This window comes from Lagopus leucura, unplaced genomic scaffold, assembly GCF_019238085.1.
Source record: "Lagopus leucura isolate 7727_CA_CO unplaced genomic scaffold, USGS_WTPT01 Super-Scaffold_702, whole genome shotgun sequence".
Classification (NCBI taxonomy): Eukaryota; Metazoa; Chordata; class Aves; order Galliformes; family Phasianidae; genus Lagopus; species Lagopus leucura.
The window spans coordinates 6315222-6334727 of NW_024962254.1; the positions used below are offsets into that span (position 1 = coordinate 6315222).

General features: G+C 39.9%; 1 protein-coding gene across 5 annotated transcripts in view; it reads right to left on the reverse strand.

Annotated features, from left to right (window-relative positions):
• NOX4 (NADPH oxidase 4) overlaps positions 1 to 19506 on the reverse strand; it is a 111390-nt gene that overhangs the window by 74865 nt on the left and 17019 nt on the right. For all 5 annotated transcript variants that reach the window (XR_006177307.1, XR_006177306.1, XR_006177308.1 and 2 more), the window contains 5 exons: positions 18516 to 18588; positions 14091 to 14171; positions 8767 to 8995; positions 6883 to 7047; positions 6674 to 6736 (listed from right to left, as the gene is read on the reverse strand). Coding sequence is in view for 1 of the 5 variants with exons in the window: in XM_042862490.1 (XP_042718424.1) it covers positions 6674 to 6736; positions 6883 to 7047; positions 8767 to 8995; positions 14091 to 14171; positions 18516 to 18588 (611 nt within the window). In the remaining 4 variants the exon portion in view is untranslated. The remainder of the gene's footprint in view (positions 1 to 6673; positions 6737 to 6882; positions 7048 to 8766; positions 8996 to 14090; positions 14172 to 18515; positions 18589 to 19506) is intronic.

A 19506-nucleotide genomic window follows, 5' to 3' on the forward strand; every position in this document is an offset into this window, starting at 1 on the left:
GGAAAGGGATCTGGGCATTCTGGCCAACAGCAAGTTGACAGCACTGTGCCCTGGAACCAAAAGGGCCACCATGTCCTGGGGTGCATTGGGGCTAGCACTGCCACTGGGAGAGTGGAGAGATTGTCCCCTCTGCTCTGCACTGTGCAGCCTCACCTCCAGCACTGGGTGCTGGTCTGGGCACCACAATATAAAGACACAACATAAGTGTCCAAAGGAGAGCTGCAAACATGGTGAAGCATCTAGAGGGCAAAGTCTACGAAGAGCAGCTGAGGTCCGTGGTGCGCTCAGCCCAGAGCAGAGCAGGCTGAGGGGAGGCCTGATGGCGGCTGCAGCTCCTCACAGGGAGCGGAGAGCAGCGCTGAGCTCTGCTCTGTGTGACAGCGACTGGGCCTGAGGGAACAGCATGGAGCTGTGACAGGGGAGGGCGGCTGGGGGTGAGGGAAAAGGTCTGCACCACAGGGCAGTGGGCATGGAACAGCCTGCCCAGGGCTTTCTGCAGAGCAGAAGCTTTAGCTTTCACTGAATCTCAGATGTCAGTCACACCAAAGTTTAGAAGAATTCAGTTCCTGGTCATGTCCTTACTTCATGGTCTGTCACAATCTGAGTTCTATCTGAACCAGTGTAATTGTTTTCTACCTTCTTTTGTCACAAGAAATCAACACTGATAAAACAAGATTCTTGTTATATAAGATGCTGGGAGTAGACACCAGAATCAATAGCTAAGCTGTCAAAATGGAGGCTCGTAAGAGTTTGTGGCTTGTGCTGACTTTGCAGCAGAGACCACATGAAAATATCCAGCACGTCTTTTGACTCAACATCTACAAAACACAAAGCTATTTCAACGGGACTTACTGTCAGCCTTCCATGCCAATGCAAGAAGCAATTCCAAAAACATACAAGTGCATCATTTACCCAGAGAGTGGTGAGGTACTGGAACAGGCTGCCCAGAGAGGTTGTGGATGCCCTGTCCTTGGAGGTATTCAAGGCCAGGTTGGATGGGGCCCTGGGCAGCCTGGTTTAGCATTAAACGTGGAGGTTGGCAGCCCTGCATGTGGCAGGGGGGTTGAAGATTCATGATCCTTGAGATCCCTTCCAACCCTGGCCATTCTGTGTGATTCTGTGTGATCACCTTATTTTCGACAGACACAAATATATATTCCAAATGAGAATCAACTTCTAAAGTTACTTATTAGAAAAAAGAAAAAAAAAAAAAGGATGAATGCAGTTATAAATGGTTGATATCACGTTTTTTTTGCTACTGCAAATAATCAGGAATGTGAATAAGCTTCTGGAAAGATGGAGATCTCAATTCGAAGTGGAAGGTCTAAGATGGGAGTGGAAAGAAAAGTAATGCTACTTAGGCAAGCCTTAGTTCTCTTCATACAGGGTATAATTAAGAGAAACCATAATGAATTTAGAGAAATTGAACACTACATGTTCAAAAGAAAAGGGAGAATTTCCTAAAACTCATATTACAAAGGTTGCTCCAAAAGTAATGCCTCCTATTTATTTCCATGCAAACTACAACAGATTTGAAGAGCACGAAAATGCTATTTCATAAAGCCAATTTTCAGCTACAAAACATTATTTATCAACATAGTCATCACGGTTAGTCCAACAAAGGATCACCAAAACACTGCACCTTTCCTGCGAGGAGGGGATGAGAGAACTGGGACTTCTCAGCCTGGGGAAGAGGAGGCTCAGAGGGGTGTCATCCATGTTCATCAATATCTGCAGACAGGGTGCAAACTGGATGGAGCCAGGCTCTTGTCAGTGGTGCCCAGTGCCAGGACAAGAGGCAGTGGGCACAGGTTGGAACACTGGAGGTTCCTTCTGAACACCAGGAAGCACTTCTGTGCTGTGCGGCTGATGGAGCACTGGCACAGGTTGCCCCCAAAGGCTGTGGGGTCTCCTCCTTGGAGACCTTCCAGAGCCACCTGGACATGGCCCTGGGCAACCCTGCTCTGGGTGTCCCTACTGGAGTGGGGGTTGGAACAGATGGACCCGGAGGCCCCTTCCAACCACTGTATGATTTTGTCACATAAAGTTTTTGACAGCAGAACCAAGTCAGTTGATAGAAAGGAAGCCAGATTGGCAGCTCTGAGATCAGAGTAACATGAGTTTTGCTCCTCCAAATTCCTGTGTGCACTCTGCACCAATTACTTCTGCTCATTCCTTCTACCATCACAGGGAGGAATGCTTTCAGTTGACAAAAGGGAAAAGAAAACAAACACCACTGCACACATTTCTGAACAATGCCCACATCTTTATGTTCACTCAGTTAAAATTCATAGCTCCCTCTGGCTCCGACTGAAATACATGGGAGCTTTACAAGAATACAATAAGAGTGGGCTCAGGCCCTTTTGTGCGGTCTCCCAGAGTTTTCCTCCACCCTGGCATTATGTAAGAGAGTGAGCTAAACTGTAAATATTACATAACCTCTAAAAGGGAAGGGACTAGTAAAACATCAGCATGACTCCTTCAGGCCAAATCACCCCTTCCTTTCTGTTTCTACTTAGTGTTGGCTGAGTGAAGTGCTAAGCCTGAACTACTCATTTCTCTTTTGAGCACCAAACAGCACAACGGTGCTAGGGAGAAAGTTGCAACCTTTCTCCACACCTGCTGCAGGCAACGTTGCATTGCAATTCAGCACCCAAAAGCTTTCATTAGGGCTTTTAGCCCCATGTTTCTGTACTAGCCAAGAAGAGTAATCCTGGGACTACCATCACTGAAAAAAAGGAGCAGTAGTTTTCCAGCTTGCTAGGTAAAAACAAGTAGGTCAGATGAAAGCAGACAAAAAAACACCCAGCGAAGACATTGCATACACACTCTATAAGCACAATCCCATGTCTGGAATCGTATTAGATCAGAAAATGCTTTCTGTGCAGTACTGCAGCCCAAGACATGTTCTGTGACCTAAAAAGACATGGAAATGACTGTCCCCTGCTTACACTGGGCAAGAAGACTCGCACTCGCAAACCCAGACATTTAAAATCCTCATGATGCTGTAAAACAGACATTTTTTCTCTAGCATAGCTGAGGATCTGTACATCTGTAGCAATAAAAAAAAAAATGAAAGTTAGAAACCTAGTAGTAAATTCCTATCTCAAAATTTCTTATCTTAAAATAATTAAAATACACATACAATCTTCCAACAGTTATGCTGAAGGATATCACTGTACTTTAAAGTATAAAGCATTCAGCATGAATAGAAATTGCCAGGTCTGGTATTATATATATGCATTATATATATATATATATACGCGCGTGTGTGTGATACACTGTGGAAATGGAGTGGAACTGGCCAGTTCTAACGTTACACATCTAATATACATGTAAAAATTACACCACCTGCAATTTATCAAGTAGAATTGTGTATTTAACTGAAATGAAAGGTACAAAAACTGAATATAAATTACTTATTTATATTCAATAAGACACTCAGAACGAGATGTTTTTCATAGCTCCTAAATTTAGAAGCTTTCATTCAAAAATCATTTTTTTAATAACAAGCAATATTACAGTACGCCATTTTAAACTACAGATGAAATCCTCAACGCATGCAAAGAATCCAACTTTAATAAAACACCCTATTTAACCCATGATCTAATCACATTGTTCCATGTCAGCAGTCTTTTTTTTTTTCTGAAAAATAACTCTGAAAAACAAGTAAGAAGTTTTGCCAGAGAAAGACTGCTGAACAAGGTCTAACATTTTTTGATGACATTAGTTCTATCAGTACCACACAAACCAGTGTCCTAATACAAGGAGAGTATACCTTTGAGAGCTTTGTATTTTCCAAACTGTGTAACTATTATTAATGATGAAAATATTACTATTATTTTAAATTCCATTGAGTTGAACAGACTGAAAATAAGAACAAGATATTTTGAGATTAACATTTATACAAGGGACATCTGCTAATACACAACAGGTGTAACTTATTTAAGGTTATTTAATAAATATATCTATGCTACTGTCAAATGAACATGAAGAGCAATCTGTGGATTATGCTGAGTGTTTCAAATTCATCTTCTGATTGCTGAATCAATCATAAATATAAATAAATATGAACTAAGTAATCCTGCACAAAAATCTAGCTACCATTCCATCAGTACTGCATATATATCATTTTTAGCACTACATATCTTGTTATGTTTAGGTGCTCTAGAGAGTGCCTTAAAATGGCTTACTGGAGCTAGTAACAGATAAATAACACACGGCTTTGCTTTCTACTGTTAATGCAGCTAGCCAAAAGCATTTTGCAAATGTTAAGCTTTGCAAATGCCAGTACTGCTTCATCAAGCTATACAGAGGCAGCTTTCTCTAGGAGATTTGGTTGTACAAGGTGTACAACTAAAAGTTTATTTTAGTGGAAAGCACTGTGGATTGAACTGTGACAGTATTAGCTTGCCTGCCTGGCACTCAGATACATCAAAACAAAACCACAAAAAAAACAAAGAACTGGAAGTGGACAGGACCTATTTCAGTGTATATTGCCACTGAAAGGAAAACTCTGCCACTAATATTCCAACCTAGACTCTGCTGCAGCATCTCTAAGGACTCTGTATGGCTCACTCCTCAAGAACTTTGGGTATATTAATGTACCATTTCATCTTATTCCAATCCATCTCCTTTGGACCCAAACCGCATTCTAGATAAATTGAGCTGAGGAAGTAATAATCCCAGTGTTCTACAACTTCACTCATAGAATCATAGAATCATAGAATCACAAGGTTGGAAACGACCTACAAGATCATCTAGTGCAACCACCCTGCCATTCCTATTAGTACCACAAGCACTAAACCATATCTCATAGCTCCTCATCCAGACACCTCCTGAACACTGCCAGGGACGGCGATTCCACCACCTCCCTGGGCAGCCATTCCAGTGCCTCACTATTCTCTGAAAGAAAAAGTTTTTCCTTATATCTGATCTAAACCTCCTCTGGTACAACTTGTGGCCGTTTCCTCGAGTCCTGTTTGTTGCCTGGGATTAGAGGCCAAATCCCTCCTCATCGCAACCTCATCATTCCCCCTTCAGGAAGTTATAGCATGCAATGAGGTCTCCCTTGAGCCTCCTCCTGTCCAGACTAAACAATCACAATTCCCTCAGCTACTCCTCATAAGATTTGAGCTCCAGACTCCTCACCAGTTTCGTTGCCCTTCTTTGAACACGCTCCAGGGCCTCAATGTCTTCCTTGTAGTGAGGGGCCCAAAACTGAACACAGTACTCAAGGTGCGGCCTCACCAGTGCTGAGTACAGGGGGATGATCACCTCCCTGCTCTTGCTGGCCACACTATTTGTAATGCAGGCCAGGATGCCGTTGGCCCTCTTGGCCACCTGGGCACACTGTCAGCTCATGTTCAGCCAAGCATCAACCAACACCCCCAGGTCCCTTTCCTCTTCACGCTCATCCAGCCATTCATCCCCAAGCCTGTTACGCTGCCTGGGGTTGTTGTGGCCAAAGTGCAGGACCCGGCACTTGGCGTTATTGAACCTCATCCCATTCACCTCTTTTTCTTCTGGAATCTCAACAACAGTTCTCAGCACATCCACACCAGTCTTCTTCCCCTATGGCTCACTTTATGGCATTCAGGAACAGCCTGTTCTTGTGCCTTTAAGGAGTGTCCAGTCCTTCTAGAAACCTTTACCCTTAAGGAGCAACTCCCAAGGGACCCCTGCAACAAGCATCCTGAACAGGTCAGATTCTACCCTCAGGAAGTTCAAGATAGCAGATTAGCTTCTGACATCTCCAAGAATAGAGAATTCTACAGTTTCATGGTCGCTCTGCCCAAGACAGTCCACAGCCTTCACATCTCCCACCAGTCCTTTTCTGTTAGTGAAGAGCAGGTCTAGCATGGCACCACCCGGGTAGGCTCTCGTACTGTCTGCATATCTTTCATACACTCTAGAAACCCCTTGGACTTCTTTCCTTGCACTATACTATATTTCCAACACATAGCAGGGAAGTTGAAGTCTCCCATAAGAACAAGTGCTGGTGATTGCACAACTTCTGCAAGCTGCTCACAGAATTCTGGTCCTTCTCTTCATCCTGCTTAGGCAGTCTGTAACAGACCCCCACCAAGATGTCACCCCTGTAGACCCACACCCTTACTCATATATGACTAAGTCACTGATGTATCTCTTACAATAATAAAGCAGAAGACTACTTTAGAAACATTTTAGAAAAAAACTATTGAGGGAAACTATTTTAAAAACAAAACAATAAACCAAACCTTGATGCTTTTCTAACTCTGTTTGGAGAAGGTTGTTGAAGAATCTCTGTTCATTTTGATTAACAGCAAAAAATCCACCAAAAATTCATCTGAGTTCATGTTCATTGTGTATTAATGTCTACAAACAGATGGTAAAACTTCACTTATGAAATAGAATGACTAAATACCACATGGATTCTATTTATTTATTATGTTTTTTACTTACGGAAGAATTTGAAAAAAGTTCCCCTTATTATTTTCTCAACAGTGGGGAAAATTGAATATATATTGAGTACTATCATACATAATAATCATGCCATTTCATATTCATTGGTATCCTCATTAATCAAAAATAAGCTCTCCTGAAGGACTTTCCACTTTGAAGGCAATAAAGACCTTTTGTTTACCAAATACAAATAAATGGGAATGTACAGAAAAAAGCTCTTATTTCTTACCATTGTAAGGGTGAATGGATGGCTTTCCAGTCCAGACACTCTCGGACAGTGTAGAATAACATACTGAAAATCAAAAAGAAAAAAATAAAATAAAGAAAATATATGTCCAAAACATTCAGTGATGGATTAGTACACAGAAAGGGAAAGTCATCCCTGCAGAAGGTGCGACATGAACAACAGTGACTTGTTTTAGGGGCACATTAACTGACCTGACCAGGCCTTGCTCGGAAGTCATCTTTGATCATCCTTACTTCGAGGACATTGGAGGGATGGCTTATCACTGATGTTATTGTGACTGGCTTGTTGCTGCGGATGTAGCGGTACAGTCTTTCTACACAGTACAAGCACAGAGGTCCAGAAATCCAAAACCAAGTCTATGGGAGAACAGTGGACATTTAATTTTGTTTCATTCTAAGCCACTTCATTTTACATTTTCTAATTTTAAAATTACATGAGCACCTGCAGGATCTCATTTCTCATTTATTGCAGAACAGTGTTTGATCACAAGTCATCTCCACATCCTTCCACACACAGAAATCCAAGCACATCATGGGAACTTAATCAGATTAACTGGCAGCAGCATCCACAAGCACGAATGATTTCATTCATAAAACTAATCAGGAATAAAATGCTATTTATCTCATTTGTCACCAAGTTACTCTGGTGTTATGCAGTTGGATTGCAACTGTTTTCAGAAGTGAATCACAAAGTACATAGACCATTTCAAAATCTAACAGACCAAAACACTGTAGAACTGGTTAACTTCCAAGGAAGAACACTATCTGACTTGCAGTACTATGAGACAATTACCTTATTTTAATTATCTAAAGTACATGCAAAAAGTTAAGAAGAACAAGCAATCCTTGTGCGAATTTGTAGAAAAGAGTACAGAAAAGTGAAAGAAATGGAAAGTTAAAGCACTGTTCAATTGTCTTTGTGGAAGATGCATATGATAGCACAAATGGTTTCCTGGAAGTGCCCGTAGAGTGACCAGCTCAGATGAACACATTTGTAGCAAAATCCCATCCCAGCAGTTAGTTAGCAAGAGTTAACAAAATACAAATCCAAAGGACTTTATTGGAGGGCTTCTGTGTAGTATTGACTGCTTGTTATTATGAATACATGCTCAGTGGTAAAATGGGTTACCCCTGCAGCTAGCAGAATCATAGAATGGTTTGAGTTGGAAGGGACCATTAAAGGCCATCTAGTCCAACTCCCCTGCAATGAACCGGGATACCTACAGCTGGATCAGCTGCTCAGAGCCCCATCCAACCTCACCCTGGATGTTTCCAGTGATGGGACATCCACCACCTCTCTGGGGCAAAAGGACCTTACAAGAAAACAGTAGTAATGATAAGGAGAAGCTCTTGTAAAGTCTGTTATGATAGGCCTTAGACTTGAGAATACAGTATTCCCAAGCCTCCTGAGGCTACTTGCTCATATAGCTCCGCTCATCTTTTCTGAAAAGAAATGAGCAAATCTGGATGAAGACAAAGATCCTGCACAAAGCATAAAAACACAAGAGGAAATAAAGGAAAACAGAAGGCTTGTCTGTCCGCACTATCATCATATTCATTTACCAATTCCACTTATAGTAGTATTCTCAGCAAACAAGAGACTACACAAAGCCAAACCACAACCAACCACATCCCAGAAATGCTATTAGGACTTGAAGCCACATGGTTAAAAGAGAGAACAAGTGGAATCTGATTATTTCAATTAATTAATGCCAAACGATTCAAAGAAAAGAGTCATACGAATGTTATATAAATGTTTGCTCTGAACTACTATGCTGTAATTTAAGGTCACATTTGTAGCAAGACCAATACACCTTTTATCATGTACAAAAAAAAAAACCATTACAGTCAATCTCTTGATATTTTTCCACCCTTTTCTGTGCACCACATTTTAATGCAATACAAGATTTAATACAGATTGTTTTTTTCCCCACCAGATCTCTGAATGCCTGAAAAGGTTTTAATAATATTTTCCATTATTAAAACATCTGGTCTGGAAAAGCAATAATTAGTGGTTATGGCTGACTGAAAGACTTGGCATGGCTTGTAATACCTGAAATGTCGGATCATACAGACCTCTGGGAAGTGCGACTGAAACTTGGGTTCCTTGGAACAAATTCTCATAAAGTTACTTTGTACAAAGGGTTCTGGAAATGTTAAGTCCTCTGGGAAAGGCTCAGTAGTATAGTCAGGAAACAGCTCTTCAAAAGGCTTCGGCACTGTCATATTCCCTAGCAGCGTTTTGTTAGGATTAAAGCAACCAGGTGGGTGTTCCTCTAAGTTGGTCTGGTACTTGAGCACTCCCCTACAGGAAAAGAAAAATAACAAAAGATACTGAAGTAACAGTTCAAACCAAGCAACTTCTCTTAATTCGGAGAGGATTTTAGAAAGCTGTCACAATGCTCATCTTCTATATTTGAGAAGTCACAGCTGTCAGGTGATCACTCCCATTTTTAAGACAGAAAGAAAGGAAGACCCGGGATCCTCATGCCTGTGACTGGGAAGATCATGGAGAAGACCCTCCTGTAAGCTATGTTAAAGCACATGTGAGACAAGCAAATGATCTGAGACAACCAGCATGACTGCATCACAGTCAGATCATGCCTGACCAATCTGGTGGCCACCTATGATGGAGTGATGACATCACCTAAAAAGGAAGGGCAAGTGAAGTCGTCTGCCTGGACTTGTGCAAAATCTTTGATAGGGTCCTGCATCACATCCTTATCTCCGATTTGAAGACTGGACTATTTCGCAGATGAATAAATGGTTGGATGGCTGTAGCCAACAGATTTATGAAATCTGGTAACTAGTGGTATCCCTTAGCAGTCCATCTTGGGACGGGTGCTCAGAAGCCAGCACAGTGTGACTGAGTGCACCCTGAACAAGTTTGCTGATGACACTAAGCTGAGTGCAACATTTTATACAGTGGAAGAATGGGATGCCATCCAGACGCACCAGAATAGGCTCAAAGAATGTGCCCACAAGTGCCAAATGAGGTTCAACAAGGCCAAGACCAAGGTGTTGCACTGGTAAGACCTAATTGTGGCTGTCCAGTACTTGAAGGGAGCTTATGAACAGGAGGGAGAGTGACATTTTACACAGTCTAATAGGGATAGGACAAGGGGGGGGGGGGGTAGTTTTATTCTGAGAGGAGAGATTTAAGTTAGATGTCAGGCAGAAATTCTTCACTCACACGGTTGCGAGGCACTGAACAGGTTGCTCAGGAATTCTGGATGCCCCACCACTGGAAGCTTTTAAGGCCGGGACAGATGGGGTCCTGTACAGTTTAATGCTGGGTGTGGAAACCCTGCTAAAGCAGTGGAGCTGGAACCAGATGTTCTTTAAGGTCCTTTCCAATCAAAGCCATTTTACGATTCAATGATTTTATACCACTTGCTTTCGGTGAGATTGAACCTTTTTAACTATAGAGCCTTCTGTCACTAGAGGCAAGGATTAACTTCTCTATCTCACTTGGCACTTCTACACTGAACAGCCTCAAGTTTAATACTGCTTGAAAAGTAGAGATGCTGTGGGAGCCTTGAAGAAAAACTAAATAAGCACATTTGCAGTTCCTTCCCATCCAGGTTGTTTTCAGTCAATCTTCCCACAGTCAGAAAGTTTTGTTTTTAAGGCAAACTGCAGCAGAAATGTCTTAAATTGCCAAAACATAAACTGCAGTAATGTTCCCACTACGTGATGTGTATCAAGTTTACATGCAAAGGCATCATTTGTGAACATGACTGCTTCTTTGAATATCAAACTGTCAAAAGGTAAGAAGAAAAAAAATAGAAAGGATCTATCATGCAGAACTACCTTATCTTGAAAATTGTTTTTGGGCTCCTTGCTCATTTCAATCTGAAATTAAACATGTAGTATAATCAAGTGAGAATTTTGCAGCTTCAGCTAGAAACCATAAAGAAAGAAATGGAAATCTAAGACACTCTAGGATATCTCAATACACTCATGAATCACTGAAAGAGGGGAAGAAGTGATAATAATAGTAATAAAACTCCCCAGGAGTATTCCATGCTTCCAATCCAAATTTGATGACAGTAAAAGATGGATAAGATGGTGCCTAGAGAGAAATTGGCACAAGGTCTGACAAGTGCTTGGGCATGTTCAGAAGGCTTAAGTACACAATAAGAATACACGCACAGCAGCAGCAAAAGTGACAGAATCTAATTCACAAGGACAGAGAGAAGTAGGAGACATTTGCAACATTCCTAACTGAAATGGCCTCTGACCAGCTACTGGCATCCTTCTCTATCAACAGTTGGTAACATGCTTCCCACTTGTTCCTGTGAATGATGTACAGGTTGGAAGTTAAACTTACCCTAAATCTCATGTCTGACCCTTGGAGAATCACCTGACAATTTCTGTTTGTCTACACCCATGTTTCAGGCTGTATCTGTTGCCCAATCATCCCTATCATTTGTGTCTGCATTCATTGCTGCTCACTCCATACTTGCAAAGTGACAGAGACCCTAAGCATTAAGTGAATTCCCTGCTCCATAAACATTATGGTGCCTGATAGATTTAGCTGGAAATCACAGCCCGTACAGCATTTTTCCAACCAACCTCATATGTATGCCTGCCAGCTGCTCACACAGCTTCTCTGGCCTCTAGACATCCCAAAAAGGGATTCGAAGTTTTTCCTATGACACAAATAGCTGAACTGCAAACATGAGCATTTCCTCCAGTAATCTCTAAATTGTTCAAACTATTACAAACATGCTATCTGAGTGGCAAACTGGGAAAACAAAGCTGCCTCCATTGGCAGCTGCAGTGACTTCCGTTTCTGAAGATGCCAGGGAAATACAAGTGTTCTCACATGTGCAAGGTCATTTCCCAGAAATGATGAGTTTTCCATAAGGAGTCTATGATATACTCTTGTGTATTTATTTAGTACAACATTTGCACCCATGAAATCTCGCTGTGGATATCGATAAGTGGGAGATACACATCTTTAGCAAAAGGATGAGCCACATGGAAGTGGCTGACATGCTGAGCATTTAGACTATTCACATGGGCATACAGCAATCTCTGCCCCAGTTTTTCACCCTAAAAGCAGAGGTAACATTTACTTCTGGCTTTTACGATATGCCAAAAATCACTGAGGTTTTATAGGTAATTACACTGCTCCTATTCTCGCAACTGTTTTCTGCTGCTGAGCTCAAGGTCAGCTGCTTGAGGGCTCCTCTCTCTGCTAAAGACTGATGTCTGGAATTTTCACCCTTCCAGAGATAAACCCTTGGATAATTCTAGCAACAGCACAAAGGCCTTATTCTAGCTTCTATTGAGTTAACTCTGTTAATAACAAATTAGGATCAACTGAGTTTTTGGTTCAAAATGCTTTGTGGATTTTGTACCTCCTGGAATTAATTGGTAATAGAAACATCACGCTTTCATTTTACATAAGATTCTTTTTGTTGCTGCTACTAAAGGTTTAAAATATAGATAAATTAGTGTAGATATGCAGCAAGCCCTAAGCCACTAAAATATCTGAAAGTCATGTTGCAAGAAATACAAGATGAAGGAAAGTCTTTAAGGATAATTTCCCCCAAATATTCTTCTCTTCTTTTTGGTAAAGATAAAAGAACAAACCAGTAATATATGACGAATGAATCATATCACTTCATATATTGCTGAGAAGTGTCTGGCTACCCTGAAAATGAGGATACAATAAGAACATACTCATAATGGTTTGAAACAAGGCAACAATCTAAGAATACTGTAGGAACACTCATAGAACAGATTTCAAAATAGGTAAATCCTCACCCATTCTGCCTACACCGTCCAGTCATAGGAGTGTCTTGCTCTGTAGGCTAGCTGACTATGCATCCCTTAGACGTACCATGTAGGAGTCAGTTGGGCACATAAAAATGACAGTCAAATTTTTCTTTATTCTCAGAATAGATCTTCCAATCAGTATAACAAATGGAGCCCAGAAATCAATCCAGATCACTTGCATGTACATGTTTGTAGCAGATTAGCTTAAGCTTTCTCCAGGCTCCATAGGCTGTATTTCTTAGAACTCATTTGATTACAATGGGAGGTAAACACTCAGAAAACATGCAGAGATCTAAATTTGGGCATCTTAAACTTTAACTGACTCCCACTCTCCATGACTCAACTTTCTCTTACTTTCATCTGATTCTCAGTTCTTTCAGATACATTCTGAAAGATCTCCCAGTTCATCACTAAAGAGTCTCTGTAGGAGGAGATGCCTCTTCAGTGCTTGGATTCCTGCAGTCTTGGTTTGCAGACTTGTCCAACTAGTCTCCCTCTTTCAGGAAGTGGCAACATGGCTGAGAGGACAATGGGGAAAGGATAAGGCAGAGATGATTTAAACTGGACATGAGAAATACTTATAAGGTAATCACTAAAACTGACAGCCTAAAGAGGTAAGAAAAGGTAAGAAAATCTCAGTCATCAGAGGTTCTCAAGAAGAAAACACCTGTCAGAAATAATTTAGCAAAAATTCTACCTGCCCCAGGAAGGGGAGAGCAGATTAGATTCACCTTTGCCAGACCCATGCCACAGAAAAAAGAAAAATAAAAGACAGAAAACCCACAGAAAACCAGAATTATATCCACAAGTTTCAATGTTTTCAACTCATTATTTCAATTCAGCAGATCTCAAGCTGCGTTTATTTTGTTCAACAACATATTCCTACTGTGATCTGGCTAGGCCTAATTACCTTTTACTGTTTAAACAGCAGTGCTCAGAGCTGTGCAGACATTCCAGTGTTCCACGTTTCAATAGGTATTTGATGACACACAGAAATTAACCTTGTTCAAATATACCTTCTCTTTCCTATATCAAACTCTGCACTTACATTCACAGAGGAAAGTTTGTTCATGTTAGCGGACCACATTTCCACACAGCATAGTTTGTGAAAGCTGCTTTACCCTTCAGTAGATCTGGGTTTTTTGGACCTCACCAGAAGAAACCATCCTGATGACGTATCAGCATCTCATGTTTGTGAAAACAGTAAGAAAGTTTCTTATTAAAGCAATGAGCAATAGAGAGGCCATTCCTTCTCTCTTCTTAGGGTTGAAAATGGAAGATTGAGACTAAAGAGAAAGGGATGAGCAACTTCTTAGCTGCCTCTCAGCAAACAGGTGATAGGGCACGTAAAGAAAAAATGTTATCTTGATTTCCCTGTAGAAAATGGTAAAATGGACAATAGATGAACTTCAAAGTGAAGAAATTTGTGCTAGCTGATTCTCCAATTACAGTCTGAACTTTACTTTAAAAAAAAAACTTTTTGAAGAACTGAAGATGACAGTATCTTGTCAAGAAGGTGGCCTATGTTGCATGAGACATCTCAGGAAAAACAAGTTAAGAGAACAGCTCCTGTGCTTCAGGAAAAGGGACAGTATTTTTCATTTACTTACCCGGAAACATGCAGCATCAGCAGTATATAGAAGACAAAGAAAAGGTTGTGGGTATACCAGAAGATGTCATAGTTTGAAACCCTGAAAAGAATAAACCATGGTTCAATGCTATTTCACTCAGACAGAATCATTGCTAGTTAAAAGCAGATCTGCACCCACAGGACACTGTTATTCAGCATGTAGTCATGTAGAATAGTGAAAGTCCAGTATATTCCTACAGAAATACAATCTTGGTAAATAAGCTAAATATTGAGAAGAAAAGGTGACTGGCACACAATTAAATAGCAAAAGAGAATGAAGTGGACATTCAGAGCAGTTGAAGACTTGTTTCTAAATTAGGAGACTTCCCTACTTTCACAGATCTTAAATTGCTACAACACTTCTTCAGCCTTCTGCAGCCACAGGACTGCAGTGTTCAAAGTACCATGACTGCATCCTAAAAGGCAGACAGCAGAAAACAGGCTGGTGGGAAAGGTACAAGAAATGTTTGTGGGTGTGGAGGAAAAGGAGATGCAACAGAAAAAGGGACTACAGCAAGAAGGCAAGAAGAGGACAGCCAGGAGGACTTTGGAGATAGGGGAAACGCATATGGTTGGACTCTAGGACTGATGGCCTTGAGACATACAAGAACGTCACCACTATGAAGACGAGGGCATGTAAAGAGGAAAGTGGATCATCAGTAATTTGTTAGGAAATTTAAACAGAACCAATTCCAATGAAAATGTCCATTTGGAACTGAGGTTAGGAATTCGCTTTCTCCTGAGTAAAATATTCATCAAAACAAAACAACAACAATCCAACCAAATGATTAAGAAAATACTTCACAGCATACAAACATCTCTCACATTCACAGCATGGTAAAAAAGTCTGTTCCAAAACAAAAAAGCTAGCCGATGAATAAGCCAAAATAACTATTAAATAAAAAGCAACCCAAACTCTTGAGAATATCATTTAAAAAGCAATTCTTCTGAGATAGCTACATTTTTCCAGATTATTTTCCCCTCCTACAGTCTTTTAAATAAACAATAAGCTAGTACACTTCCCCGTTTGCCTGTAAATACAGGGTTTGTTTCATTTCTCAAGACAGAAAAAAATCTATTCTGACAATCTATTTGAGGGCAACCTGGAAGAAAACCCAAGCAAGGGCAGTTCTTAAGAACCTAGCAACAACAAAAAGCTTCTGAAAACCTTTCATCATCCCACCATCCTTCCCACATTCAGCATCACACTAACACTAACACCTTTCCATCCTTGAGGCAGCTCAAACCATTTCTAACTACCCACAGCCTGGTAGGCATTTCCACACAGTCCCTCGTCAGTACCTGTAAGGAGCCGTGGGAGCAAACATCAGTAAGATAAAAGTAAAGAGCGTTGATGTGTGGAGTGGAAGTACATTACAAGGAAGAAAGAATACCTCTGCTTAGCCCTAAACTCAAAACAGGTCTTGGGGCTCTTGCTTAATTTGGCATCTTGCTGAAATACCAGAAGCTACACACTGAACTTATTTTTATTGGATCCTGAGCACTTTTTTTTTTTTCCCCAGAATGGACCAAGTTTTCAACATTTCAGCAATGGAAAGTCAATTCCAACTTCTTACAAGTTGATTTCAACAGCTAATATTATCACTGATAAGAATGTACATCATTGATCTAAATATGCCTAAGCATAAGCTTCCAGTCAATTGAACATTTCACCGTCCTCACAGCTTTCTTTACAGATGCCTCTGTTATAAAAGCTGGTTCCTCAGAAGAAATGTCAACTCTTCTTAAACACTATCAAGTCCTCTCAGCCTCACCTCCCTGAACAAAAGATATCAAGACCCTTGAGTCTTCTACTGTGAGGTGCATCTTAATGGTTGCATTTTCTTACTTGTATTCTTTTTAAGCTGTGCCCTACACGTGCACACAGTACTCTAACACACTCAGTAACTTTCATACTGTCATACGCATACAGTTCTTCAGAGCACTGTTTTCCTTACCTTCCTCTTATAGTTAAAATAGATAGTAATCAAAAGAAGTAATGTTATTTCTCAGCAACCCAAATTCATGGAAATTGGAGATCAAGTTGTTTGTATAATTTTATTTATGTAAATTTTTAATTATTTTTCTTTTACTTTAGAATGTAGCAGGTGAATATCAGCAAGAGGGAACTTATTGAGAAATGTAAGAGTGTAAGATTGTGACACTTTTAAAGGGATACAGTAAACAGCATAGCTTTGGAAAAAAGTTTTTAACCCTGTTACAGATAGCTTTGAAAGGGAAGATATATGTAGTAGTTTAGTAGATGAAACTGAATACTGGAGCATTTTACTATAAAAAGAGATGTCATTTGAGCCATTTTAAACATACAATTTCCAACATTGCTAGTAACGGTGTTTAATGGAAATGATCTTGAACAACATTAATTTGAAAGTTAGCTAAAATGTCAACATTTATCCACATGATTAATTGCAGCTTCTAGCAACTTTACATGCCTTCCAATAAACAATTACTGAACCAAAACATGGTGATGTAATTCTCAGGTACGACATGGTAAAAAATTTTTGAACAGAATTCACTTCCCACTTTCAAACCATTAAGAGCTAATTCCATTCTCTCAGTACTTACTCACACAGTTCCCTGAACAGGTAAAGACATGAAAATGACATGAAAATCAAGAACAGAAAAAAATAAGGAAGAACATATGAAGGAAGACTCCAATGATTAAGGAGTTCAGTGTGCAAGAGTGTGTTAGGGCTGAAATCCAAGACAGTATGATCTGATACAACTTCAATCAAGAAAAAAAATCTCAGTTTCCGATAATTAATTTTCCTAAAAACTGTAGCATGAGTTTAGCCATTGTTAGGCACCTGAGAATCCACATGGAAAGAAATAGAGAAGAGAGAGAGAGATGCACACAGAAGCTCGTTTCCTTAGCAAAACAGACCACAAAGACAAGCTTGAGCCATATGCCTGAGAGAGAAGCCAGAACAAATCTTTAAATAAGAATTACTGATTAAGTAATAGAAGATGCTGATCTGCTCAGAGCTTTGATTCTGTTGGCTAGATGGCACAAAAACACATTTGCAGTTAGAGTAATCGAAGAAGGAAATAGCAAAGATGTAACTCAGAAATCTGGAAACCATTGTTGCATGAACCTTAATATTATTGTTTCCAAAGACATGCATGCAGTTGCAAACATTTCCTCAAGTTTCCCAAACCTCAGTAAAAGTTGGGGGCTTGTTTCCTTTTTTCTAGTTTCTAATGGCCTTGGAGAAAACAAGACTGTTCTGGCTCACTGCTGCAGCGTGAAGTAATTGTTTCATTTTTCCATCCTCCCTGAACTGGCTCTCTTTTGCAAGAAGAGCAGCCTGTGTGGACTATGTAACACGCCACTGTGTCTGCCACTTTATGTAGCAGTTTTATCCTGTACTTCTGTACCTTCCAGTTCCTCATAAGGATCTCAGTGTGGAAGTACCCCTGGCTAGGAGGAATACAGAAGCATTTGCTGAACTGCTCTCCTGACTGAGCACCCAGTAACACTGCTTCTAAGAGAATACATTATTTCAACATGGTTCAAAACCACACATCAAGCTCACAGCAGCTGAGCATCTCCTATGTTTGAAGACAAGGAATTAAAATATCCTGCAGTGTTTGCAGAACTGGGATGATGTATTCACAGCCAATCTTTTAATTCACCAAAGACTGTATCAATAGCAGAACACACGCCTATAAAAGGCTACTATGTTGGGTTAGATCCTTGAAGGTACTGCTCACCTGATGAACAATACATATTCTATAATGTTGGTGCAGAGTATGAACTCACCAGGGGACCAAACCTCCAGGAGGAATCCCAACAGTTATTCTGAGTCAGTAATGCACTGCACCTTTTAAAGTATCATCTACATTAAGAAGAACATATTTGATAACCAGAAGTCTAGTTGAAGAACTTAAAAAAAAAAACAAAAACAAAACTGCATTCTACTTTGGTAGCACAGTTCTGTTTTTGTTTCCTTTGCTTTGGCTGGTTGTTTAAAAAAATTGGTTATTTTACAATTAATTGGTGAAAATAATTAAGATGAAGATGTCACTATTTTCCAATGGAGGCTATTTATGCATTGTTTTAGTTTTCTGCTTCCTCAGACAAACAGGATAAAAGAATTATAGAAATCTGTAAAGTTCTAGACTTCTATCTGTGTGTGTCCTTCAGAAAAAAAAAGTTTATTCTGAAGAAAATTTAATCAGTTTTTGTAATTAAAAATTCTCTGCACTAATTTGCTTGCAAGTCACATTAAAAAAAAAAAAAAGGCAAGAAAGCTGGTATTTTTAACATTCATTTAAATATTTCTCGTCTCATATTGCACTTGCCCTTCATTCCCTCCAATCTGTGTAAGAATATGATTATTTAAAAAGCATTCTTCAGCATAATGATCAGATTATGTCTTACCTGATGGCGTATGTAGATGCTGTACACATTAGGAATAGCACTAAAACCATAATGACTCCAGTCAGACCTGGAACTAAAACAAACATTATATAACTTATATTTGAATTCTGGGGAGGTATACTTATCTACCAGACTGATAAGTAAGAATTAATCCTGTATCTTTATTTGTAAGACTGACTATCCAAGTTTTGGCATTTCTTTTTTATTCCAAACTCCAAACTCTGTTGAACACTACAATTATAAACCTGATCAGGGACAAAATTTCAAACAAATCAATTTCAGTGCAAGCTGTCACTGCAATTGTTTGCCAACCCATTTCATCCTGGAATGAGAAAGAGCCTGAAATTATTCTCTGTGGCACTGTAATATGCTTGAAATTGTTGCCTGTAGAGCAAGGTCTGTGAGAGTGATCTACAGCCAAAACTGAAGAAGGTTAAAAAAATTAAGGATTGGACTCATCTGCTCAAATACGAACTCCAGTGTCAGAACTAGTCTATCCTGGGCTCCATTTTCAGACAAAGGAGAGAATTAAGTTTTTCTAGGATATGATTCATCTCATCCTAAAGTAGAACCCTGCTCAAAAAGTACAGTATATCATCTGCCTAAAGACAGATTGGACAAATTCCAACCGGAGTTACACTTTGGTGATGAGCACTTTATCATAAAAATTGCTCTCCAAGGAACTAAGAGTCTGAATTGAGAACTAAGAACCTAGAAGCCATGAAGCATTACGTCAAAACATTTCACTTCCTGAAGAATGTAAACTCTTAGAAGTTTTTAAGCACAGTTCCTGGTCTAAAAACCATGTGTTTAGATTTAAGCAAAGTCAGCTAGGCCAATCACTGAGCACAATGGTATGTAACTATCTTTTTAGCATCAGAATATAAGCGTCTCAAACTGATTTCATGGAAGTACAACAATAAAACCAGATTTAAGGAGGTTCAGGATCTTTTCAAATGATCATGTCCTATATTTAAGAACAGGCTAGCCT